General features: G+C 39.6%; 1 protein-coding gene across 1 annotated transcript; it reads right to left on the bottom strand.

The window, feature by feature from the left end:
* Positions 1-2,619: 2,619 nt before the first annotated feature.
* Positions 2,620-26,103, bottom strand: LOC129282441 (coiled-coil domain-containing protein 34-like). Its single transcript, XM_064113788.1, has 6 exons — positions 25,920-26,103; positions 20,442-20,727; positions 17,055-17,304; positions 13,474-13,683; positions 9,802-10,009; positions 2,620-7,902 (listed from the first exon to the last, which is right to left on the bottom strand). Exons 2-6 carry the CDS (start codon positions 20,705-20,707, stop codon positions 7,676-7,678), a joined length of 1,161 nt encoding a protein of 386 aa, XP_063969858.1. The 5' UTR covers positions 20,708-20,727; positions 25,920-26,103; the 3' UTR covers positions 2,620-7,675.
* Between the last annotated feature and the right edge of the window lie 565 nt (positions 26,104-26,668).

The raw sequence follows: 26,668 nt of genomic DNA, 5'->3' as shown, positions 1-26,668 counted from the left end.
ATCTTGATCACCATAGTAACCATCATCATCATCACCACCATCTTGATCACCATAGTAACCATCATCATCATCACCACCATCTTGATCACCATAGTAACCATCATCATCACCACCATCTTGATCACCATACTAACCATCATCATCACCACCATCTTGATCACCATAGTAACCATCATCATCATCACCACCATCTTGATCACCATAGTAACCATCATCACCACCATCTTGATCACCATCATCATCACCACCATCTTGATCACCATACTAAACATCATCATCATCTTGATCACCATACTAACCATCATCATCATCACCACCACCATCATCTTGATCACCATAGTAACCATCATCATCATCTTCTTGATCACCATACTTCCCATCATCATCATCACGACCACCATCAGCTTGATCACCATAGTAACCATCATCATCATCTTTATCACCATACTAACCATCATCATCACCATCACCACCACCATCATCTTGATCACCATAGTAACCATCATCATCATCTTGATCACCATACTAACCATCATCATCATCGCCATCACCACCACCATCATCTTGATCACCATAGTAACCATCATCATCATCTTGATCACCATACTAACCATCATCATCATCGCCATCACCACCACCATCATCTTGATCACCATAGTAACCATCATCATCATCTTGATCACCATACTAACCACCATCTTGATCACCATACTAACCATCACCATCATCATCACCACCATCATCTTGATCACCATAGTAACCATCATCACCACCATCTTGATCACCATAGTAACCATCATCATCACCACCATCTTGATCACCATAGTAACCATCATCATCATCACCACCATCTTGATCACCATACTAACCATCATCATCATCACCACCACCATCATCTTGATCACCATAGTAACCATCATCATCATCATCTTCTTGATCACCATACTTACCATCATCATCATCACGACCACCATCAGCTTGATCACCATAGTAACCATCATCATCATCTTTATCACCATACTAACCATCATCATCATCACCATCACCACCACCATCATCTTGATCACCAGAGTAACCATCATCATCATCTTTATCACCATACTAACCATCATCATCATCACCATCACCACCACCATCATCTTGATCACCATAATAACCATCATCATCACCACCACCACCATCATCTTGAGCACCATAATCATCATCATCATCATTGCTATTTACTATCATTATTCAATGATATTGAAGATATCGCTACACCAAAAGTCACATTTCAAGTCATGTTCTATTTCTAATAATCAGTTTACTATTGGAATATCATTCTCTGAGCTAACAAAGACATGTACATGAATTTAAAATAAGAACATCAATAGTTTTTCAATATTTTGTCCAAACAATTGATAATCTTTTTTATTCAACATAAACAACTCAATTTCTGTGCTCTGCGACCCCTTAATTTTTTTACAATTCTTTTTTTTTTTTTGGGGGGGGGGGGGTGGGATTTCTTATGAGACAGTAATACTTTATCAAATTGTGTTCCAAGCCTATGAACTGAGCAAAACTCTGTAAGATCAAACACAACCTAATTGATAACAATGTACGGCTGACTTGCGTTTAAACCTTTTAGTTGTGTTTAAACACAATTCCCTGTAAAACAGGCCTCTCCATTCCACCAAAAAGAGAGGATAAAGCTGGTTTATATATGGGTAGGTCGAGCCCTTTTCAAAGAGCTCCAAAAATACGAAATAAACTTCCAAAACAAAAGAATGAATGGTATTCCATATCAAAACATGGGAAATACAAATGAATACAAAAATGGATGGATATGTATTGCATAGCGACTTTAGAAAAAAAAGTCCCCGAAGTTGTTCAAATAATAATACTCATTAGAGAGGCTTTATTAGGCAAGTAGCATGTGCCTTTGGATAATTTTGACTTTTTCAAAGGTGACAAGGTTTATTACAATGCCTGAGCAATATGAGTGTCCCGGGGGGGGGGCCACTTCCATTTACGAGTGGATACCATGCGCGACCACGGGGTCTTGAACAGCACCCTAAACACGTATTTTCCATATTCTGAAAATGCACCCCTTAACAAGTATTGGCGTGTGAAACCCTACCCTTAACAAGTATTGGAAACAAATACTATTGGCAAGTATTCCCAGAACTGAGCCCCTAAACAAGTACAGCGATGTATTTTCCATATTCTGAAAATGCACCCCTTAACAAGTATTGGAAACAAAACGATACTCTTAGCAAGTATTCCCTGAAATGAACCCCTAAACAAGTACAGAGATATTTAATTGTTATGTCACGCGTCCGTCAGTCGTCGGTTTTACCTTTAGACGTAAGGCCCCGCCTTCCACACCTCGCGCAAATCGGACTCTAAACACGTAGTGTTGGGGCAAAAAGGACATCCTTTGTAAAACATTTTGATTTTGTTTTATCAACCCCGCATATTTGACCCTAAACACGTATATTTTTCCAGGCGAAATAGATACCCTTTTTTCAATATTTTTGTGTTTTTGACACCCTTATCACGTTACGTACGTAACGTGCCCTATCTTGAAAAAGACATCCTTTTTACGTGTTTGTTTGGTCGCGCATGGTATCCACTCGTCAATGTAAGTGGCCCCCCCGGGATGAGTGTATGATTTGTTTTATAAGACAGTAATGTATTTTAGCATCCACTTTGCAGACACTTTTTGGAACATCGAGAATCTATTGAAAAAGCCTGTCGAATCACAATGGACAGATTAGAGGTCATTGCCAAAAGTTGGTGGACCGGGAGAGCGCGTCGTCTTAAAATTCAAACTGGACAAAAAATTGCAAATACGCAATTTGTCTTGAGTCCAGGACGACACTGCTGGTTTGATTCGCAGATTTTCGACAGAGGATGCTTTGTTATGAAGGGTTCTTAAAGAAACATTCTCCGCATGTGTAGAAGGCATCTGTGAGGTGGTTGCTAAAATGCCCTAATGTCATGAACCAAGTTTCATATTTGACAAGGTAAAAAATGATGAGTAGAATAACTGTAATAAGACCAAATGGGCATAAGACGAAATGAAAAATAGAATAAATGGTGAGACCGTAAGAAAAGTAGACAAACGGCCCGGGTTGGGCTCAATTACAAGGTAATTGATCAATTACGTAATTTTTAATTACATTTTTTGGAGTATTTGTATTTATACTGTAACTGACATTTTGAAAGGGAGAGTAATTGTAATTGAAGAAAGTAATTGAGCCTAACCCTGCCAACCGCCTGTATTTCATGTGAATATAATCCTATGCGCAACCAATTATTCAATTAGGATGCACTTCAGAACACACTGTCCAACTTGCCCCTTGAGGCTTGGTCATACACTAAATGTTTAAACTTGACTGAACAATGGATAACAGGGCCATTCAGACAGTTAGAATTCAGACCGTTCATCTAAATATTAGAAAAATATTGTTGAGATGCTCAGTTTCTTGCTCAATACCTTTGCTCTTTCGGTAATCTGTAATTTCTGAGGACAGTTTGATGATGACATTCTTCAAGCCCCTACTCAAAAGGCAGTATTTCCAACAGCAGTGTTAAAAGTAGATTAATGCCAGTATCTGATGTCATAAGGGACACATCTTTCACCTATTTGAGTCACAAATATGCAGAAAATAAATTTCATGGAATGTACAGAAGATTAGATAATCAGATTTAACTACAGTATTTGAATGAAGACTACAGTCTTTCAAGCTTCTGTCTCGTAGATCGATCTCTTGCTGGGGGCATAGCTTTCTGTATTGAAATCACATTGTTGTGCCAGACATGCAAAACAATAGATTAAACTCACAGAATATACCTTAATATTTCAATAAATATGTTTTTAATATAAAAAAATAGAAGAGATTAAGACGACAGTCTATACCCCCTCATGTCAACTGCGTTTCTCAAGCTTGTCTTGCATGGACTGATCTCTAAAGAGCAGAGGGGGTGATAACTGTTAATGTATCTGCATTCTTGAAGACTTAGCCTTTTTTACCTCCCCTTTCAGTCTCCTGCATGCAGAAGAATGGATAAATCTTTATGTAATGTACAGAAAAACAGATTTTACTATTTCAATTAAAAAAAATATTTTCATAAGTAATAGTGGAGATTGTGATGACTGTCTATCCCCCCTCTTGTCATCTCTGTTTTCCAAGCTTCTCCCACGTGGATCAATCTCTGAAGAGCAGAGGGGGTGACAACAATTATTGTATTTGCCTACTTGAGGGCATAGCATTTTTTACAACCTCTTTCAGTCTCCCGCATGCAAAGGATCATGGGCCCGTTGCAGAAAGAGTTGCAATCAATATCAATTGCAACTCAAACAAGTGGAACCTGCATTACGCGATTTAATATAGCAGCAGTGCTAACTTTGAAAACTACTATAAAATAATCATTCACAAAAACACCATTCATATAATGACATAATACCACGTTCATTGACCATAAATGACATTTGAACGGTGACTTAAGACTTGACAACTACACCCATGTCCACATTTCATTCACTCCATAAACTTTCAAAGTTATGATGGCAATTCAACAATTACCCCAACATGGCCTAAGTTTATTGACCTTAACTGACCTTTGACCTTGGTTTTGTGACCTGAAACTCACAGGGGATGTTCAGTGATACTTTATTACTCTTATATCCCAAGTTTTATGAACTAGATCCATAAACTTTCAGAGTTAGGATGGTAATTTAACAAATACCCCCAACACGGCCAAAGTTCATTGACCTTAAATGACCATTGAGCATGGTCATGTGACCTGAAACTCTCACAGGATATTCAGTGGTACTTGATTAACCTAATGTCCAAGTTTCATGAACTCGATCCGTAAATTTTCAAAGTTATGATGGTAATTCAACAAATACCCCCAACTTGGCCAAAGTTCGTTGACCCTAAATGACCTTTGACCTTGGTCATGTGACCTGAAACTCAGGCAGGATGTTCACTAATACTTGATTAACCTTATGTCTAAGTTTCATGAACTAGATCCATAAATTTTCAAAGTTATGATAGTAATTCAACAAATACCCCCAACTTGACCAAATTTCATTGACCCTAAATGACCTTTGACCTTGGTCACGTGACCTGAAACTCGAGCAGGATGTTCACTAATACTTGATTAACCTTATGCCAAAGTTTCATTAACTAGGTCCATATCCTTTCTAAGTTATGATGTCATTTCAAAAACTTAACCTTCGGTTAAGATTTTGAAAATAATTCTCCTAACATGGTCTAAGTTCATTGACCCTAAATGACCTTTGACCTTGGTCATGTGACCTGAAACTGAGGCAGGATATTAAGTAATACTTGATTAACCTTATGTTCAAGTTTCATGAACTAGGTCCATATACTTTCTAAGTTATGATGTAATTTCAAAAACTTAACCTTAGGTTAAGATTTGATGTTGACGCCGCCGCCGCCGTCGAAAAAGCGGCGCCTATAGTCTCGCTCTGCTATGCAGGCGAGACAAAAATCAAGCGCAACTTGATTTTCAACCAATCAACAGCGGGCATTTGGGACTTGCGATTGATTTTAACGCAACTCTTTCTGCAACGGACCACTGATCATCTTTCATGGAATGTGCAGAAGAATAGACCTTAATGGTAAATAGGAATACTTTCATCAATAATAGCGGAGATTGTGATGACTGCCTATCCCCCCTCATGTCACCTGAGTTTTCCAAGCTTAACCCGCGTGGACCGATCTCTACAGAGCAGAGGGGATGACAACAATTATCGTATCTGCCTTCTTAAGGGCATAGCCTCCTTTACACCCCCTTTCAGTGTCATGCATGTAGATGAATGGGATCTATCTTTTACAGAATGTACCAAAGAGTGGATCATCAGATCTTACTTCAGTACATGCATTTGGATGAATTAAAGTCTTTCATTGAAAATAAAAGAGATTGCGACAACTGTCTATCCCCCCTAATGTCACCTGCGTTTTCCAAGCTCCTCTAGCGAGGATCGATCTTTGAAGAGCAGAGGGGGTGACAACAATTATCGTATCTGCATTCTTACGGGCAGAGCCTATCTTACATCCCCTTTCAGTCTCCAACATGCAGAAGAATAGATCAGACTATTTATGTTATGTACAGAAAAACAGATCTTACTTTTTCAATAAAAAATAAATACTTTCATAAATAATAGCGGAGATTGCGATGACTGTCTATCCCCCCCCCCCTCATGTCATCTCTGTTTTCCAAGCTTACCCCGCATGGACCGATATCTACAGAGCAGAGGGGGTGACAACAATCATTGTATCTGCCTTCTTGAGGGCATATCCTTTTTTACATCCCCTTTCAGTCTCATGCATACAGCTGAATGGGATCTATCTTTTACAGAATGTACCAAAGAGTGGATCATTAGATCTTACTTCAGGGGTCTGTTGCAGAAAGAGTTGCGTTTAAACGCAAGTCAAAAAAATCAATCGCAAGTCCCATATGCGCGCTGCTGATTGGTTGAAAATCAAGTTGCGCATGATTTTTATAGTTGCGATTTATTACAACTCTTTCTGCAACGGGCCCCAGGACATGCACTTGGATGAATAAAAGTCTTTCATCAAAAGTAAAAGAGATCGCGATGATTGTCTTTCACCCCTCAGTCCATCCCGTTTTCTTAGCTTCTCTCACATGGACCAATCTCTAAAGGACAGAGGGGGTGATAACGTTATTCTATCTGCCTTCTTGAGGGCATAGCCTCCTTTCCACCTCCTTTCAGTGTCATGCATGTAGATGAATGGGATCTATCTTTTACAGAATGTATGAAAGAGTGGATCCTCAGATTCAGATCTTACTACAGTAGATGCATTTGGATGAATAAATGCCTTTCATCCAAAATAAAAGAGATTGCGGTGATTGTCTTTCACCCCTCAGTCCATCCCATTTTCTAAGCTTCTCTCACATGGACCGATCTCTAAAGGACAGAGGGGGTGACAACGGTTATTCTATTTGCCTTCTTGAGGGCATAGCCTCCTTTGCACCTCCTTTCAGTGTCATGCATGTAGATGAATGGGATCTATCTTTTACAGAATGTACCAAAGAGCGGATCATTAGATCTTACTTCAGTACATGCATTTGGATGAATAAAAGTCTTTCATAAAAAGTGACAGAGATTGCGATGATTGTCTTTCACCCCTCAATCCATCCCATTTTCCAAGCTTCTCTCACATGGACCGATCTCTGTGATAACGGTTATTCTATCTGCCTTCTTGAGGGCATAGCCTCCTTTCCACCTCCTTTCAGTGTCATGCATGTAGATGAATGGGATCTATCTTTTACAGAATGTATGAAAGAGTGGATCCTCAGATTCAGATCTTACTACAGTAGATGCATTTGGAAGAATAAATGCCTTTCATCCAAAATAAAAGAGATTGCGGTGATTGTCTTTCACCCCTCAGTCCATCCCGTTTTCCAAGCTTCTCTCACATAGACCGATCTCTAAAGAACAGAGGGGGTGATAACGGTTATTCTCTCTGCCTTCTTGAGGGCATAGCCTCCTTTACACCTCCTTTCAGTCTCATGCATGCAAATGAATGGATCATCTTTATGGAATGTACAGAAATACAAATCTTACTTATCAAGGAATAAATAGTCTTTCAACAAAAATAGAAGAAACTGCAATGACTGTCAATCACCCCTCATGTCACCTGCGCTTCCCAAGCTTCTCCCGTGCGGACCGATCCCTAAAGAGCAGAGGGGGTGAGAGCGGTTGTTGTATCTGTCTCCTCGATGAGGAAGTGTTGGTCCTCCTTCCCCTCCCTCTCTGGCCCCTCCCCAAGGGCATGGTGTCCTCTTTGGGGGTGTGGATCGGCATCCAGGGTATAGGGTTACAGTAGCCGGGAACGGCATAGCTTGTCTTGTCTTGGTAACCTATGTATACAATAATGTATACAACAAAAAATTAAAACAAAACGTAAAAAATGAAAACTACAGTAAATAACTACAGGGCAGCATCACAAAATATGTATGCCTGACCCTATGACCATTCTGTAATCATTTGTTCCGTTCTAAGGTCTAAATACATCAAATATTTAAACAAGTGGAATGCCTCTGGCCGTCTCACCTGCATCACGCGATTCAATATAGCAGCAGTGCTGATTTTGAAAACTACTATAACTCGCACAAGATGTTCAGTGATACTTGGTTACTCGTATTTCCACGTTTTATGAACTAGACCAATACACTTATAGAGATATGATGGCAATTCAACAAATACCCCCAACGTGGCCAAAGTTCTTTGACCTTACATGACCTTTGACCTTGATCATGTGACCTGAAACTCGCACAGGATGTTTAGTGATACTTGATTACTCTTATGTCCAAGTTTTATGAACTAGACCAACACACTTTCAAATTTATGGCTGTAATTCAACAAATACCCCAATTTGGCCAAAGTTCATTGACCCTAAATGACCTTTGACCTTGATCATGTGACCTGAAACTTGCACAGGATGTTCAGTAATACTTGATTACTATTATGTCCAAGTTTCATGAATCAGATCCATAAACTTTTAAAGTTATGATGGTAATTCAACAGATACCCCCAATTCGGCCATAGTTCATTGACCCTAAATGACCTTTGACCTTGGTCATGTGACGTGAAACTCATGCAGGATGTTCAGTGATACTTGATTAACCTTATGTATAAGTTTCATGAACTAGGTCCATATATTTTCTAAGTTATGATGACATTTCAAAAACTTAACCTTAGGTTAAGATTTTGATGTTGATTCCCCAACATGGTCTAAGTTCATTGACCCTAAATGACCTTTGACCTTGGTCATGTGACATGAAACTCAGGCAGGATGTTCAGTAATACTTGATTAACCTTATGGCCAAGTTTCATGAACTAGGTCCATATACTTTCTAAGTTATGCTGTCATTTCAAAAACTTAACCTCAGGTTAAGATTTGGTGTTGACGCCGCCGCCGCCGTCGGAAAAGCGGCGCCTATAGTCTCACTCTGCTATGCAGGTGAGACAAAAACCAGTGCAAACTGCATTACTTAATTTTTGGCATTATGAAATATATCATCTTGTTCTGTAAAATAAAGCTAAAATTTACTTTAGCTTTACGCATTTAAAAACAATCAAGCTTTTAGCTCAACAAGTTGCCGATCGTGGAAAATGTGGATGAAATTTGTTTTCCCCCTAATGATGAAAACTGTATCTGCCCCTGAGAGGCCCTACATAACCCATACAAATGATATTATGGTGCTCATTTCTCTGCACAGGAAACTGGGCACATGACAGACATTCAGCGTGGGAATTACATGAGGGCGACGGGCGACCTTGCCCTCATGACAACCGTAGCCAAAATCACCCCTAAAAGTTCCCCTACATGCATGCTTTGGGGCTACCATTCTTTCTCGAGTCGCCCCCAAGATGTGTCTCAAACAATATTCAAGATTATTGAGAAAATCATCATTCTATCTATGGCAGAATAATGTTCTTTCCTTTGACTGCATAACCGCTTGTTACCCCTAAAAAGTAGCCCTTAAAATGAAAGAAACAGCCCCAAAATTCTGCATTCGTCCTCATGAGGAAAAAAAAAAGAAGATAGCCCTGAAAAATAAATATTTTTTCCTACCCTGCAGACAATATTTTTTGCTGGTACGTTTGCAGGATGATGGCAGATGTACAATTTTTCACTGTACTTTAATAAAGACACATGTGTATATGCATATGGGCTCCTCATGTTTAGGATCATTGCTATGGGACTTAATTCAAGCGTGACACTCAGTTGCACGAATGCAGATATTGACCATTACCTTTGATGCAGCCTTGTGGGTAAGCAAAGGGGCTAGCTAGGGGGAGCGGTCTCGTCTTGGCTTCCTCTTTCCACTTCAAGTAGGCATCCTCAGCCTCTTCTTTCCTCTTCCTCTCCGCTTCTTCCTTCACTTGTTGTTCTTCCTTCTCCTTCGTCACCCTCATCTCCTTTTGTGCTTTCTTCTGGCTCCTCCACGCTGCATAGTTCTCCTTGCAAGTAAAGGGAAGATAATGAGGTTACACAGGCCTAATTACAACTGGCGGGCAAAAGATTCATTCGAGCCAGCCCATTCTCAATTTTTTAATTTGATATTGCTGATTGACAAAAATGAATGAATATAATTGACAATCGAACACTGATTCTAGGGAGGGTACCTACTGAACTTCCTTTTTCCAAATTGGAAAGATATATCACCACTTTGGAACAATTTTTTTACTGGCGGAAGAATTAGGGCCATTTTACTCTCTCAAGTGATGAATTTGATCCTGTCTGGTGTAGTCTTCATAAATGCCGATTTATTTTTAAAATCAGCCAGTCGAGGTACCCTTTTCAGATATGGAATGTCAGACATATATCCTGTCCACTGGTAGTAAACATTCAACCCTCGAATTTCCTCCTTATTTTTAATGATTTCAACTTTAACACACGAGTCTATGCATACCTGCCAACCTTTGATAATAAAAAATCAGTATCAAAGTTCCGAGGGCGCCGAGCGGGTGTCCGGTCCGCTCCAACGGTATAGGGACTCTTTGTATTTTCAGCATGTAAAAGTAGCATTTCCCTACACTTTTAAAAGCAAATTTACCCTCATTACCACACCAGAGGATGACCTACAAGTACATGTACATGTAGAGTCTACCTTTATTTATCAATTAAAAATTAAAAAAAGGTCTTTAAAATATCACTTTTGTGACATAAACCACCCAGTTTCATTCAGGTGTGATATATCTATATAGACTTAGGGATAATTTTTCTTGTTCATCAGAGCTCTCTAAAAACTTTGATTTTGAGCATATTTTTGTGAGGCCCTCTATTGGTGGAAAGTGAGATTGATGCATTCTATTTTCAATCAGACAAAAAAATAATTTCAAGATTTTATGATGAATTTAGATTTAAGTTATCCCTACTGTATTAAAAACTGACAAGCCAAAAAATCAAACATTTATTATCCAGCCTATCAATCATGCATCAAGAGAAAATAAGCCAAACATTGACATTGTCTTATTCATGTTATTTCACCACACAGGGGTTACTGACTGAGGACAAGGTTATATCATAACCTACATTTGATAAGTGCTTGTTGGTAGAAGTAAGCAGATTTTCAACCATGACAAAAACGGAGCCGAAACTAACGGCTGCTTGCGCCCGACCCGCACCCACCACTGCACTTGCGGTGCGCCGGTAAAAGACGGGGAGGCTGAGGCGCAGCCACTGGGCGGGTGCCGGGAGTTCAGGCATGGTTTAGGCAAGCGAAGCAAGTAAAGTAGATTTGGCGTTCGGCTCCGAAGGCTCAACCCGAGATCGAAAGTTGATAATCTTTCTTCCTCAAAAAATTGACAATTATTCGAAAAATAAAGTACGATCAATGTTAAAATTGCGTAGGGATAGATCTAACTTAATTGCGTCGGTACGCGGCCGGGCGGGGGCCGGTGTTCAACGACCTGCCGTTCATATCATCAGCAGACTCAGCGATATACCACTGTAATCACCAACACACTCTAGATATGTACGATACATCACTAACTCACTCCCACACTACAAAATCATCCGGCGACATGGGCAAAAACCTCAAATGAAAAGTGAAATTTTCTTACCTAAATCACCTTGTTTCGCGTCAAAAATACCAACATCGGTGATTCTTAACATCGTAGTTAGGAAACAAGGGGTCTAAAAAGGTTACTCTTTCACGGGTTTTCCGATGTTCGTGGATTATGAAAACATGTCCTCACTAAAAACTGGCTCTTTCGCTAGCCGATGTCAGCCGCCATTTTTTTCCGGAAGTCAACGCTTAACGACAACACCTCAAAATGTAGCGCCCGAAGTGCTGCCGTTGCGTGTATGCTCGTTAATTTTCACATGTATTTGCAATGGAACTGCGCACTTAGCAGTGTTCGCGCGCCGTTTAAAGTCGCTCTCTGTGTATATCGTGTAGCTAGCGCATTTGCGTAGCCGTGCGCTCCAGTCGTTTATGCGTTAGTCGCATCTTACAGCCGTGCATGCGTTTGTTGCATTATACAGCCGTTTCAATAATTTCAACACTATATTGATTAACCCAAAAATCAGAATTTTGGTTTTAAAATTCGGAATTCGGAATGGAGGTCGAAAAATTGGTATAATTCCGCCAAAATTGGAATGGTTGGCAGGTATGTGTGGGTAATGAAGCAAGAGTCAGACTTGCCATACAACCCATGTAGGATCTGATGATACAATTTCTTTTCCAAACTGAAAAGAAAAAGAAGCCCAAGCATACGTACACGTTCAAAATCAATGATTCCATAACTTATTCTTGGATAATCCACTTGCATAAAATCTATTTATACCCATAACATTGAGAATTCTTGTTTATATCTGCCTGAATGTGATCCTGTCTCATTCCAGTCCCACGTGTGCACATTGATGTGAGTACTCTCACATCAACTGAAATTTTAAGAAAATCCATACTTCAGAGTCAAGAAATAAGGGAATATTCCACATTTTGTTGGTAGTTCCTCAGGGGATCCAACTCCTTCGCTGCATCCGTGAATCGTCATCTCTGGGAGCATTTCAGCGGTCATTAAAGACATTTCTTTTTAATAAATATTTGTTATTTTATGTATGTACTTTTTTTTCTTTCACAATTCTAATTTTGGTCATTTGTAAAAGCACTGTGATACAATCATTGTGAATACTGATATTGTATTGTATGTATTGTATACAAATAAAAACATTTTCAAAATGAATACATACAATGGGCATTTCATTGATGACAAGTGTAAACTGAGAATTTTTCAGCAACTTCAGTTACTTTTTTTTTTTTTTTACAGTCAAATGTTTGACAAAATGGAAGACCAGTTATTATGTTAGTAGTCATTTAAACAGTTTGACTCAACCCATATTATCGTTATCGTATCAGTGGGGGTGTTGTGGTCTAATGGTTACAACTCTCGTCTTTCAATCCAAGGGACGTGTGTTCTATTCCCAACCATGACATGTTTTCCATCAGCAAGAAATATACCTACATTGTGCTGCACTAAACATAGGTGAGGTGAATGGGTACCCAGTAGGAAAAAATTACTTGAATGCTCTAGCACCTATATGGCGGCTCGGCTATGATACCAAATGTTACGCGCAGTAGAGTATATGAGTATAGTAGCTGCACTGTATAAATGGTCCATATTATAATAATAATACTAATATGCAACATTTATATAGTGCTTAATACAAATGTTTCTAAGCGCTGCATACTATTACCCCAGCTACCCTGATCGGGCGCTCGTGCATTCAAGGAATTCCTTCCTACCGGGTACCCATTTACTACAACTGGGTGAAGAATGGCAAATGTAGATAAACGCCTTGCCAAAGGAAGCGGGTGCTGCGGTGGGATTTGAACCCTGGATCTTGTGGTTCAAAGTCCGGAGACTTATCCACAGAGCCACAACACCTTTATTATTATTATCATCATATAAAACAGTACCTTTGCTTTTTCTTGTACTCTTCTTTTCTCTTCTGCCTCGAGTTGTCTCTTTGTCTTTTCCAGCCTTTGGTTTGCTCTTTTGGATTCCTGTTCTTTCGCCGTTCGCTCCTCGATCCACATATTGACCTTGACCTTGATGACCTTTGCTTTCTCCACCTTCATCTTTTTCTCTTCAGCCAGTTTTAGCTGCTTCTCCCTCTCTAGCTTGGCCTACAGTTAATAGAGAAAAAAAGATGAAATTAAAGAGAAAAGAGGCAAGTAATGAATAAACTGCAATATTTGGGATCAAGTTTGGATGACTTGCTGATCATTTGCCAAACATTCCGACAATCTGCTCAGTGACTTTCACACTGATTCAACTCCAACTGGTTTACCTGCTACTCTCTCTACAGTACCGTGGCCTATGGTTAACCCTATATAGGCCGGGGTATTTTGGGAGATCATATGGCCGGAGGGGGGGGGGTGGGCTTCGGAGGTCGTCGATCGCGCCGCACGCAGGTTGTCTGGGATATAATCTACAAAATTCTATATTAATTTATTTCATGCAAATTTCTATTAATTGATTATGCTAACTTATGCGTAATTCCCGGGGGGGGGGGGGCCACTTACATTGACGAGTGGATACCATGCGCGACCAAAAAAACAAGTAAAAAGGATGTCTTTTTCAAGATAGGGTGTCAAAAACACACAAAAATTGAAAAAAGGGTATCTATTTCGCTCGGAAAAATATACGTGTTTAGGGTCAAATATGCGGGGATGATAAAACAAAATCAAAATGTTTTATAAAGGATGTCCTTTTTGCCCCAACACTACGTGTTTAGAGTCCGATTTGCGCGAGGTGTGGAAGGTAGGGCCGTACTAAACCAAAATAATGGTGTCTAAAGGTAAAACCGACGACCGACGGACGCGTGACATAACAATAAAATTTCTCTGTACTTGTTTAGGGGTTCATTTCAGGGAATATTTGCTACGAGTATCGTTTTGTTTCCAATACTTGTTAAGGGGTGCATTTTCAGAATATGGAAAATACATCGCTGTACTTGTTTAGGGGCTCAGTTCTGGGAATACTTGCCAATAGTATTTGTTTCCAATACTTGTTAAGGGTAGGGTTTCACACGCCAATACTTGTTAAGGGGTGCATTTTCAGCATATGGAAAATACGTGTTTAGGGTGCTTTTCAAGACCCCATGGTCGCGCATGGTATCCACTCGTCAATGGAAGAGGCCCCCCCCCCCCACCGGGGCGTAATTACATGTGGTATGCAAAAAAAAATTTCCTCTAACTCTCTAATAAAGCTAATTTTTAGGTGTAGAAACTCTTTGTGGTGTTCTGAGAAAATATACATGTACATGTACATGAAAAAATGCGATATCAGATCAATTTCTTATGTATTATATTGTTTTTTCAATTTATTATGTATTTCTTTGTTTTCTGGACCTTTGTGAATTCAGGCCTATGTTTTTCATTATTTTTTCAATGAACTCTGTCGGGGTATCTTTTGAGATCATAAACAGCATAAAATAAACCCATTCAGACCAGCAAAACTAAAAACAATCATACATTTATGATTTTTGGTTGAAAACACAATTTGCATTAACTTTGTACACAAAATCACGTTTTGGAGCAATTTTTGGTCTAACATAATACAAAATGTTGCGTAATTTTGGAACCGCATACCTGGGCGTCGCAAATTTGGTCTCAAAATATGCGCAAGACTTAAAAGTAAAAAGTCAGCGAGCACCGACGTCAGAAAATTTAGATCAGCAATAATATTGTGCGAATCGTTGAGGGGGGGCCTCCGAGAGAAAGGATGAAATCAGAGAGAATCAGATAGAGACATATTATTGACAAATAAACCCCAATTTTTGGGATTAAATTTGCATGAATTTCTGTTCCTTCACCGCTCTTTCCTCAATCCACATCAACATTGACTTCGACCTCAATAGCCTACATGGTTTCTAATCTCTCATCTTCTGGCTATATGCATGTGGTGTGTGTGTGTCTGTAGGGTATTCATTTACAGTATTTATTAAAAACAAAAGAAATTATAATAAGCAAATAATTTGTGAATGGAGCTGTAGTTCAAATGACAGATACTCTATTCCAATTCTGTTCCCCCTTTTTTTCCTATCATTCAAAACTCTTGAAAGATTTAATCAAAGTTAAAAAATGGCAAAGCAATGGAAATTTTTACATTTTGTAATTCATGCCCCTGATGTTCTTTTACTACGAGGCTCTGAGGTCAACCACTCTGTACCTAGGACATGCAAAAAAGCTTTGGCAGGGAGTGAGAATTGAAAATTGAAGATATGTTTAACTGAACGATGGATTCGGAGCGCATGGATGGATGTAATGATTAACCTGCAGAACTACTGTTCATAGGCGGCGGAAGCGGGGGGGACGTGTCCCCCCTAAATTTGAGGTGGGGGAGACGATCCCCCCTAAATTTTTGTCGGCCTCCCCCTAAAATTTTGGTTGATATATAACTTTTTTTTTTTTTTTTTGCTTGTCAAAAAATTTTGGTGGTCCCCCCTAAATTGTTTTACTTCCACCGCCAATGCTACTGTCCAAGTGAGATGTATAAAGGAAAAGTGTAGTGTTAAAATGATGGTTTCTTTCTCAATTTTAAAGGAAAACAGTGTGATCATGCCAAGTGTTGAGAACACTGAAGTTGAGAAGTTTACCAATCTTTCAGGATAAATGCGTAGGAGTGAAGTTAAAAATGAGGGCAGAATTTGCATGCAAGTATGTGTACACATAGGGCGTACAACCCAACGTTTAGCCGATCGCATTAGCCAACATGTGCCCGCCTGTATCCAGAATTGTCAAACTAGCACGCGTTCACAACCTCCACGCGCATGCAGAAAACGTACCACTAGTACTGCGACGGATGGTGGTAGTAGTTCGGCTTTTGCTAACCACTTGCTGAGCAACCAAGCATGCGCGGAACAATACTCTTCATCTTGGTTCAAGGTGCTCAGCCAAGCAAGAAGTTTCACTCACTTGCGCGTGCTCGAGGCAGCGTATATCCAGCTACAGACCCGATTCTTTGCCGCCAGAAGGAGTTTGAAAGAACCCTTGCGTTATTTGAGTTGCTTCGCTTCAATTTACGGCTGGTACTTAGCCTAAATTGTTTACCTTGACAGCCAATCACAGCTTGCCATTTAGCGTCCATTGTTTAGTTTCGGTTCTATTATATATTGTCTAACTCTAGCGCTCTAGTCATTCATGTAATTTTGCTCCTATGAGTGTATGTCGAAAAGCTTCAGTATGTCCGTTTTTTAGGCTATTTTACATGTCCAGGGGGGTGTTTCACAAAGATTTAAGTATGACTTTGAGTCGCACTTAAATGTGTTTTTGCGTGCGGTATAAAAGGCATGACCGCGTTGGTCAGATTATGCGAAGAGGACATGCACTACTGTCTACTGCGTATCGATCAATAAGAGTGCGCGTTGCATATCTAGTACGCGTCAGCATTTAAGTGCGACTTAAGTCATACTTAAATCTTTGTGAAACACCCCCATTTGTATTATGTTTCATAATGAAACACACAATATCTATTTATTATCACCATCATTCACCTTTTCTTTAAGTCTTTTCCTTTCCTCCTTGGTTTTCTCGATCAGCCAATTCTCCCAGGGGCTCAACTGCGGTCCTCTGCCCGATGTCGACTGCGACGTCGATGTTGGACGTGAGTCACTACTCCTGGGCAATGAGTAGCTGGATGATTTGCTGTAGGTGTCTGTCTGGGACTTTGAGCGAGATGTTGACGAGGACCTTGAACGTGACCTTGAAGTTGATGTCTTTGATCGCCTACTTGATGAATGTGAGCTGCAAGAATAAGACATGCAAAGATGTCACACCATTCAGTTATATATTCATGGGAAGCAGTCAAATGCCCCCCCCCCCCATGGCATTGCACCTACATGTATGTACATGTCCCTTCTTGTTCTGGGCCACGTCTAACAAAGAGTTGCAATTGATTCGATCAATCGCAACTATGGACGGCCAGCAACGTCAAGTATTATGCATGTTTGTTCAAAATATTTTCTAGCTGTGATGTACATGTATATTCATACATTAATTGTTTTCTTTAAAATTCACTGTGCTTTTCTTTGTTTACAAAGGACATTGTGCAATTTTCCTGTAGAAAAATTTATGACACTGATGGATTTCCATAGAGTTACGAATGGATCCAATCAATCGTAACTCTTTGTTAGACGGGCCCTTGATGTACATTTTCCTCCTCTCCCCATCTTGCCGACTATTATGTATCCTTTTTAGTGCACATTGTAAACTGCTGTATGTACATCCAATTCTAAGTGGGGTGTCTGTAATTAACAAATGTGAATAATAAGCATTTTATTTTTTACATTGTTTACATGAGTTTTGATAACTAATAATAATAATAATAATAATAAGACACTTATAATGCGCAAAACATATCCACCCTATTAGGGGTGCTCAAGGCGCTTACAATAAACTTAACTCACTCCTGGTACAACTTACAATTTGGCCATTAGATAAGTTTTCAAACTGGCCTTGAAATGTTCTACTGATCTACAGTCTTTTAGTTTAGTTGGAAGATTGTTCCATAGACGGGGAGCTGCTGATGCAAATGCACGATCTCCCCATGACCGTCTGGTTTTGGGAATAGAGAGATCGAGAGAAGAAGTCTTAGAAGAGCGAAGACCAGAGCGACCAGGTTTGCGAAAATCAAGAAGAGATGAGATGTATTCTGGTGAAGAGAAGGTCAGCGCACGATATGCTATCAGAAGAATTTTATAGGTGATACGATGTTGAACAGGAATCCAATGAAGGGACTTAAGGACTGGTGTGATATGGGAAGACCTCCGCGTATAGGTAACTAGACGTGCAGCGGCATTCTGAACAAGTTGGAGCCTCTTTACTTGAGACAAGGGAATGCCGTACAACAAAGAGTTACAACAATCAATGCGAGAAGTAACAAATGCATGAACAAGCTGCTCAGCGGCTTTTTTAGTGAGATATTTGCGAACAATACGGAGATTGCGGACACTGTACATCGCAAGTTTAACACTCGATGATACTTGCGATTCCATTGTCATATTTGAGTCAAAAATTACTCCTAGATTTCGAACTTTATCCACTGGAATAATCGATAAGGAACCAATATGCAAATTTGGAATTGTTAGCTTAGCGAGTTGCAGCTTAGAACCCAGCATAAGAAACTGAGTTTTGTCATCATTAAGCTTCAAATAATTCTCCATCATCCAGTTCCTAATTTCACTTAAACAGGCTTCAACACGAGCAATCCAGGCATCAACTTCCTCTTGTGTAGGAGAGCACGAAAAATAAACTTGCGTGTCATCAGCATACATATGGTGATTGAGATTATGCCTTTTGATGATATCATGAAGAGGAAGAGTGTAGATGTTGAAGAGTTGTGGCCCAAGGACCGACCCCTGGGGCACAGAGAAAGGAAGATGAACTTTGCCCGAGACAGCTCCACGTACACACACCCTCTGTGATCTGTTTGAAAGGTAAGACATCAACCACTGGTGAGCCCGTCCACCAATGCCGATAGACTGAAGTCTCTCCAGCAGTATGGCATGGTCAACTGTATCGAATGCACTACTGAGATCGAGCAGGATCAAACCTGTAACTTTTCCATGATCCATTCCAGTGAGGATATCATTTTGCACGCGTAAAAGGGCAGTCTCAACACTGTGTTTCTCTCGGTAAGCTGATTGGAAGTTGTTCTGAAGGTCATTTTCAGTAAGGAAGGACCTAATACGTATTGAAACAATACGTTCAATAACCTTCGATAAGAAGCTTAGATTTGCCACAGGTCGATAACTTGAAAATTCTTGCCTGTCAAGATTTGCTTTCTTTAGGAGAGGCTTAACGAGAGCCTGTTGCATAGATGCTGGAAAACTAGCACTCCGAAGAGATTTGTTGACAATGTCTGTAATATATGAAGCAAAGTCATCAATGCATTCTTTTATCAAGGAAGTAGGAACTGGATCTAGCTCACATGACGATGCTGGAGAATCTACAACAACCCTCCTGATCTCACTTACAGAAGCCGGAGCAAAATCAGTCATCAATGGAACAGGCAATGATTCACATTGCTGCACACGTTGTTCTAACTGCAGCTCGGCGTCAATGTCATCACGTATCTTGGTGACCTTGTTAAAGAAGAACTGGCAAAACTCCTCAGCCAGTATCTGGTCAGAAGAGGTAACTGGAAGAACGGACTCTTTCTTACGATGAAGCAAAGTATCTACTACAGTGAAAAGACGTCTTTGATTGCCTTCACATTCTTCTAATCATATCCTTATATGGCCTGCGGCATTAACTTTATGCCTTTGTTTGCAATTTTGCTCTTCTAAGAAGATATTCTTGAAAACAAATGCTTATCTGGTGATCTTCTTGAGAGTTTTATTTACATTCGGTTTTGAAATTAATTTTGTTACTTATTGTGAAGGAGAGAATGTTCCTTTTTTGTTCAGGGAATAGCTTCCTTGGTAAGGCATTGCAATTTGTTCCACATTAAAAAAAAATTGCTTTGCAAAGAGTCTTTATATAGCAGATTTTTTACATACTGTTCAGAACATACATGTACATACTTATTAAAAGTTTTTCTTTTATGACCGAAAATGCTAGTCCATCCATCCATATTTTATTGTTCGAAATAGACATGAAATACTCCGAAAATTTGCTTTGCCCAATTGATTGTGGGCCTGGCAGCCACTGTGCAGCGCCAGATAGACGAGGCTCCTTCCCCTTTATTATCGTTGAATGCCAAACAGGGTAGCACCAACTCCGATCTTTTGGTCTGACGTGGCTGGGATTTGAACTCCCTACCTCCCGGATGGGAGACAGACACTCTACCAACTGAGCCAATACACCGGTATTAGCTAAATCATTCAAATTATTCCCTGTTGCTTAAATCAAACAATCTATTTGAATAAGAATTTTTTTACCTTGACTTGGTTGGTGAAGATGAAGAAGAATTGGATGCCCTGTCATCATCATCATCCTCAGACTGGTTCCTCAACTCATCTTCTGGCAGGTCCTTGATGCTGCTGTGGGATAGGATGGAGAGAAGGGAACGCGTTGATTCACCGGTCTCATCTAAAGACAGGGATGGGGATACACTCCTGACCCGGTGATCTCCCCGACCAGCTGAACTTTGACCCCTGGCGACCTTGGGGGTCGAGTGAGGCCTCTGATGGATGTTGTCCCCCATGGTAGTTTTCACCTGCCAAACTGAATGGATTTAGAGAAACAAAAAAATTACATGGCATTTGTGTTTTAGATGTAAAAGATCATAATATACCACCCCAAAACCACCAATAAGTCACCAGGTAAGGTTCTCTGTAAATAGCCAAAAATCATAATTTAGTCTCCAAAAACCCAAAATTAAAAAATAGCTTATCTGAAAGAGCAATTCTTCTTCATACTGTGAAAAATTGAAATTGTGAAGTTGATTAAAAGAAAAGATACTGCTTCTTGGACAATAGTTTTTTCGGACTGCTTGGAAGTTTCATTGAGATTACACAGTATGCATTCTCATGCTTAGGTAAACCTCAAACTTCAAACCTTGTTTTTCTCCTTATTTTTTAAGCTCTTGCTGAATTTCTTCTGCGTTCAATCAAGTACTTGTATTAAATCAATGGTTATTGTTGGTCAATTTTACAATCATTATAAAGCTTAGGAAATTAATTTTCAAGCTAAATAAAAATCTCAATATTCATTTTGGTTGACTTATTGTTGGTTTGGGGTTGGCAGGTCACTTATACTGTAGATGATCCAACAACACTACAAAAGTGTAATTTTTCCAACCAAAATGTTGTCTCACTAGGTGGTTTCAGACCGCCTCGAAGTTCGCCAGTTCCAGGTATTCTCTGATCGGGAAATTTACCCCGATCAGAAAATACCAGGTATTTTGGCGGTGTGAAAGCAAACTACGCGTAATATCCCCGAAAGAAAATACCCAACAAATAGTAGGTACTTGGCAAAATTACGAGAACTTTCGCGGGGATTTTTCCAAGGTCGTGGGTATTTTGGCGGTCTGAAAGCAAATTACGGGAACTTTTAGCCCAGCGAGTCGTTGGGTGCGGCGCCGTGCATGGGTTGCTGCTGGGCTAGTGATTTTGAATTTCGCGCCTTGCTGCTTATCAGACCATACTGCGCATGCTCGTAACTTCAGGAACTTATCCCGAAGGGTATGTTTCAGGGCGGTGTGAATGCAGGAATAATTAATGGGTATTTTTCATCCTAAAAAAGTTCTCGTAATTTAACGGGGATTCTTGTGATCGAGGCGGTTTGAAACCACCTACTGAGGTCAGAAGCCCATTTGTTTTGTGAATATGACAACAAAAATCCTTATCAAAACAAAAGTAGACAGTGAAAAGGGGTAATTTTTCATGAATCTGCTTATCACATTTTTATTTGCCGCCAAGCTAATCCTTTTGCAGCAAATGTAAACAAATGAAATTTGTCTCCCGAACTGGAGACTGTCTCTGAAATTGGATACCCAAATTCTTTACAAAAGTCTCTGATATCAATTGGAGATAATCTCTCTCGATGGGAGACAGTCTCCGATATTGGCCGTGCGCCTCTACTGCCATGACTGCTAAAACAAAAGTATAAACCTCGTTCCTGGATGAGTGCCTGAGTCTGAGACTGGATGAAAAGACGAAAACAGATACCGTAAGGCCTCTAGTATTCAACCTGTTTGGACAATTTCCTCAAATATATAGAAATATGGAATTTACCTTAATTTCAGACCTGTCTTATTTCCAAGAGCAAACGTTGGTTATTCCTTTTGCGTTATTTTTTTCTTCAACCCGTCGACTGTGTGCGCGGGCGATCAAATATACGGCGATGGTTTTTGGCACAAGTATTCAATCCGTCGGCACTAGTATTCAACCTAGCGATGAAAGATGGCCGTCTCTCGATCTGCCCTTGTCCCATCCGACTGTGGACTAGACCATTTGAGATAAGACCAAACAGGGAATTAGTCAAAGCCAGAGACTTACATAGTCATAGATCTACATTGTAGATCTAGTTTAGCAATCTAAACCATTTTGAGATTCGCTATCTATCATCACTAGGTTGAATACTAGTGCAATTCAGTGCAAAAGGTCATCGCCGCATAATTTGATCCTCCGCGCATACAGTCGACAGATTGATAAAGAAAATACCGACAACAGATTACCCTGAAAATAACAAAGGTATGAAATTAAGATAAATTCCCTATTTCTTAATATTTGCCTTTGCTTTAGCCTTTGGGGAAATTTGTCAAAATCTTTGAATTATGCCGGGTTGAATACTAGACAACTAGTGCCCATACGGTATGATTGATAACAAAATCAACAATATCATCACGGATTCCTAGGCTTTAGCTAACGTTACAACGTTCAAATCACCCAAGGTTTCATTACATGCCGCCGCGCACAGCTCACAGAAGACGGTGAACCAGTTCAGATATACCGAGTCACAAAGGTGGGATGGAAATCATGTTTATCGTAAAAAAAAATTAATAAATATAACGAGAAAGATGAATAACTTAATATCTTACTCTACACCCGTATTTCACTCTGTTTCCATCCTCCGGTTATCCTCAAAATTTGTGATTTTGGGCCAGTATCTTTTTCTTCACATGTATTATTCAAGGCCCGATTGCATGCGATGTTTTGAAATCAGCCGTGAATAATCAATACGTGTGAGGAAAAAGATATTGGCCCGAAATCACCAATTTTGAGGATAACCGGAGGATGGAAACGGAGTGAAATACGGGTGTAGAGTAAGATATTAAGTTATTCATCTTTCTCGTTATATTTTTTTCTTTAATTTTTACGATAAACATGATTTCCATCCCACCTTTGTGACTCGGTATATCCGAACTGGTTCACCGTCTCGATTACATGTAGGCCTGACTTGAAACGGATATTTCAATATTCGGATACCCGACACTGAAAACCGGACGGCGGACGGGTATCCGAAATTTTACCCTAAAATATAAAAATAATATCCATTTGCACTTATTTGAGTTATATTTAAGATTTTCAGTTATATTTGAGTTTTGAACCTATCCGATGATGGCGAAAGTCAGCGTGCGCTAATTAAAATATTTCTGAAAACCACAAAATTACGAGAAGCTGAATATTTTGGGTTGAATCTGTTTTGCAATCAGATTTGACTAAATGTGAGTTAGCGTGAGGCTACGGCTACAAATGTAGATCGTATGACTGTGTAAGCTATTAGTAAATGACTATTATTTGAGTTATACAAGTCGGGCCTAGTTACGATCCCATTTAATGGTTGCGAGAGTATGTGTGTTTATTTTTTAGTTCCGATCGAATGAAATAAGATGCAATGAATTTGACCGAGGCGAGTGTAAGTGCGAGTCTACTATTACTAAAAGTCTAAAACCAGACAGGCCTACATCATTCAGCTCACGCAAGTGCTGTCCTGTCTGGACATGTCTGGACTCTGGAGTGAATCGTCCGATATATATTTGGTCACATTACACTCGCTGCACCTTCAAATGGGATCGTACTTGGAATATTTTCATTTTCATGTCGGGTTTCTCCCCATTCCCCAAATTATAGCCAAGCTTCTCATTTCTCAACTTCTGAAACATAATCACACTTCTAACAAAGATTCAAGACAAGATTTAATCACAGTAACAGTAACTAATCACTTACATTCATCACCAGTAAGTTTTACTGCAAAACACGTCGATTCACAACCGACCACATACTCGGCGGGCGCACATCATAAACCTTTCTGGCACGATACCGCCTTTTAAGTATTGTTGTTTACGTGATGATGGATATCAAAATTTATAGCGGATATGCCATTTAAACTGAAATAAAGGAAAATGTGTGTTTTGTAATTTATATATTAAATATAATCATCTTCATTGGTAACCAAAGTTGCTGTGAGAAAGTAGAATTCATTTTGCATTTGATGAATAAATTACAAGAAACAACATGACACACCTGAGTAACCCGATCAACATTTATTTGACGCTTAAATGGTTTCAAATTATCTTCATTCTTCACTCGCATTGAAAGTCGAGGTAAGAAAATATACGATGAGTTACGCATTTGAAATCATCAAAACATAAGATGGGAAAGAAAAACGATCTTAAGCGACACCGTAGTAAAATCGCCATCGTTGTAAGAACAGAACTTTACTCCATTCAAAGACGGTCATGCTCCAAAACTGATATAAAAACGATGGTTTTCGGCGGGAATATATTACCGAAAAAGATTAATTGACATTGGTGATTATATTGGCCACTAAAACTTATAAATTTTGTTGGTGAGTTTTACTAAATTTAATGAGTTTTTGTGACAGGAAAGTGGTGAATCAGTGTCCACGGATACCCGAACCCGAAAAATGAAAACCGTTTTCCGTCCACGCGGGCGGAAACCGTTCGGATATCCGTTTGGTGGCAGCAGTAGTCTCGATGTTCGGGTAGGTGGAGCGTAGACAGTGTAGCGACGTTGCGGTAGTGAAGTGGAGCCTGCACGAACATCGCTCGAGGTTAAGAAAAATCAAGCCATACAAACCATGTAGATAGAAGTCGTGTGTTAAATGGAAAATTTGGGATCTCGAGTGACACTTTTTTCACACCAGCAATCCATTCAGCAACTAGAGGTCACAAGTTCAAGCTCTTCACAGGACAATCTCGGTTGGAACTTAGGAGCAAATTGTATAGTCAAAGAGTAATTTCTGACTGGAACAAACTGCCTACAGAAGTAGTGGAAGCAAAATCAGTGGAAATGTTTAATTAAACATCTGTTGGATAAATTTTGGAGGGGGGAAAGATTTAAAACCTCCATTTCTCAACGCACGTAAAGTCTCACAAGTTTAAACTGTCTAGATAATCGTCAATTACCAGAAGTTAAGATCGGAAAACCTACAGGAGAAGTCCTTCATTTCCATACCTGATGTGATGTGATGATGTGGACACGTGACACCAGAAGTGGGAATCTGGGATCCCAGCATGCGCGACCCATTTATTTATTTATTAGAAATACACTGCCCAACGCGGTTCATGGTGCGACTGCGAGGTTAGTATAACCTCGCAATATGTGTGAGTGCGTTCAAATTAACATTCGTTAGGTTTCTAAATACGGTATTGTATGTCTGGTCCTGCCGCGCCGCCACGGCCGGCGGACATAACCTTCCTGGCTGCCGAGAATCTACCCCACGGCCGAGCAGGGAGCTCCGGCCTGCGAAGCGGGTCGGAGCTCCTTGGCCTGGGCCAGCTGGGACCTGCGTTACAGAGAATCGTCAACCGGCCGGTGCAGTGCCACAATAAAGTAAACGAGTCACTATCTATAATCTAGAGCAGTAGTAAACAGCCAAGCAGTACACAATGATTCTCATTATCATCTATTCTTACATTCAATTACAAAAATTGAAAATACATGTCTTACCATAGCGTTCAGGAAATATAAAGGAGTCTTTCTGAGCTGTGAGTATGACTGTCTGTGAGAATCTTTTGTTTTGAATTCGCGGGCGCCGGTTGGCCTTGGATCCGTTACAACTGCAACATGTTTAGAGCAGCCATAGACACGTCCTAACCACAAATCGACACAATCCAACTGACAAATCTACTGGCCAGAAAGAAAGGAAGAAAGAAAGAAATTAAGAAAGAAAGAAAGAAATAAAGAAAAAAAAAAGGAAGGAAGGATGGAAGAAAGAGAAAGAAAGAAAGTAGGGAAGAACTTGAGAAAGAAAAAGAAAGAAAGGAAAGAAAGAAAGAAAGAAAGAAAGCTAGAAAGAAAGAAAGAAAGAAAGAAAGAAAGAAAGAAAGAAAGAAAGAAAGAAAGAAAGAAAGAAAGAAAGAAAGAAAGAAAGAAAGAAAGAAAGAAAGAAAGAAAGAAAGAAAGAAAGAAAGAAAGAAAGAAAGAAAGAAAGACTTTTTGACTTTTCAAATGAAAACTTTATTTACAAATTATAATCACAAAAGTCAGGTATATAATAAAAGAATAGTTTGACATAAACATTCAAATGAGATCAGGTTGATTACAAGCACAGAGTTATAAAATCAAATGTTTAAATGAGCCATGCAATGCTGCCCTCGTTAATTGTAAAAAGTAATCTATTCATACACCATTTACGTGAAAAAGCATCAATATTAGAACATAGTTTGTAATAAGTAAATTCATAGAGTATTCTGTTT

Source organism: Lytechinus pictus, chromosome 19 (assembly GCF_037042905.1).
Source record: "Lytechinus pictus isolate F3 Inbred chromosome 19, Lp3.0, whole genome shotgun sequence".
NCBI classification, from domain to species: domain Eukaryota; kingdom Metazoa; phylum Echinodermata; class Echinoidea; order Temnopleuroida; family Toxopneustidae; genus Lytechinus; species Lytechinus pictus.
This window is presented reverse-complemented; position numbering and strand designations above follow the sequence as displayed.

Bases quoted from the DNA above. Each gene is read 5' to 3' on its own strand.
- LOC129282441 (XM_064113788.1), bottom strand. From the start codon at position 20,707: ATGGGGGACAACATCCATCAGAGGCCTCACTCGACCCCCAAGGTCGCC. The intron at 10,010-13,473 runs GTACTGTTTTAT...TTTACTTGCAAG, and splicing joins GAGTACAAGAAAAAGCAAAG to GAGAACTATGCAGCGTGGAG. The intron at 7,903-9,801 runs GTAATGGTCAAT...TTGTATACATAG, and splicing joins CCCACAAGGCTGCATCAAAG to GTTACCAAGACAAGACAAGC.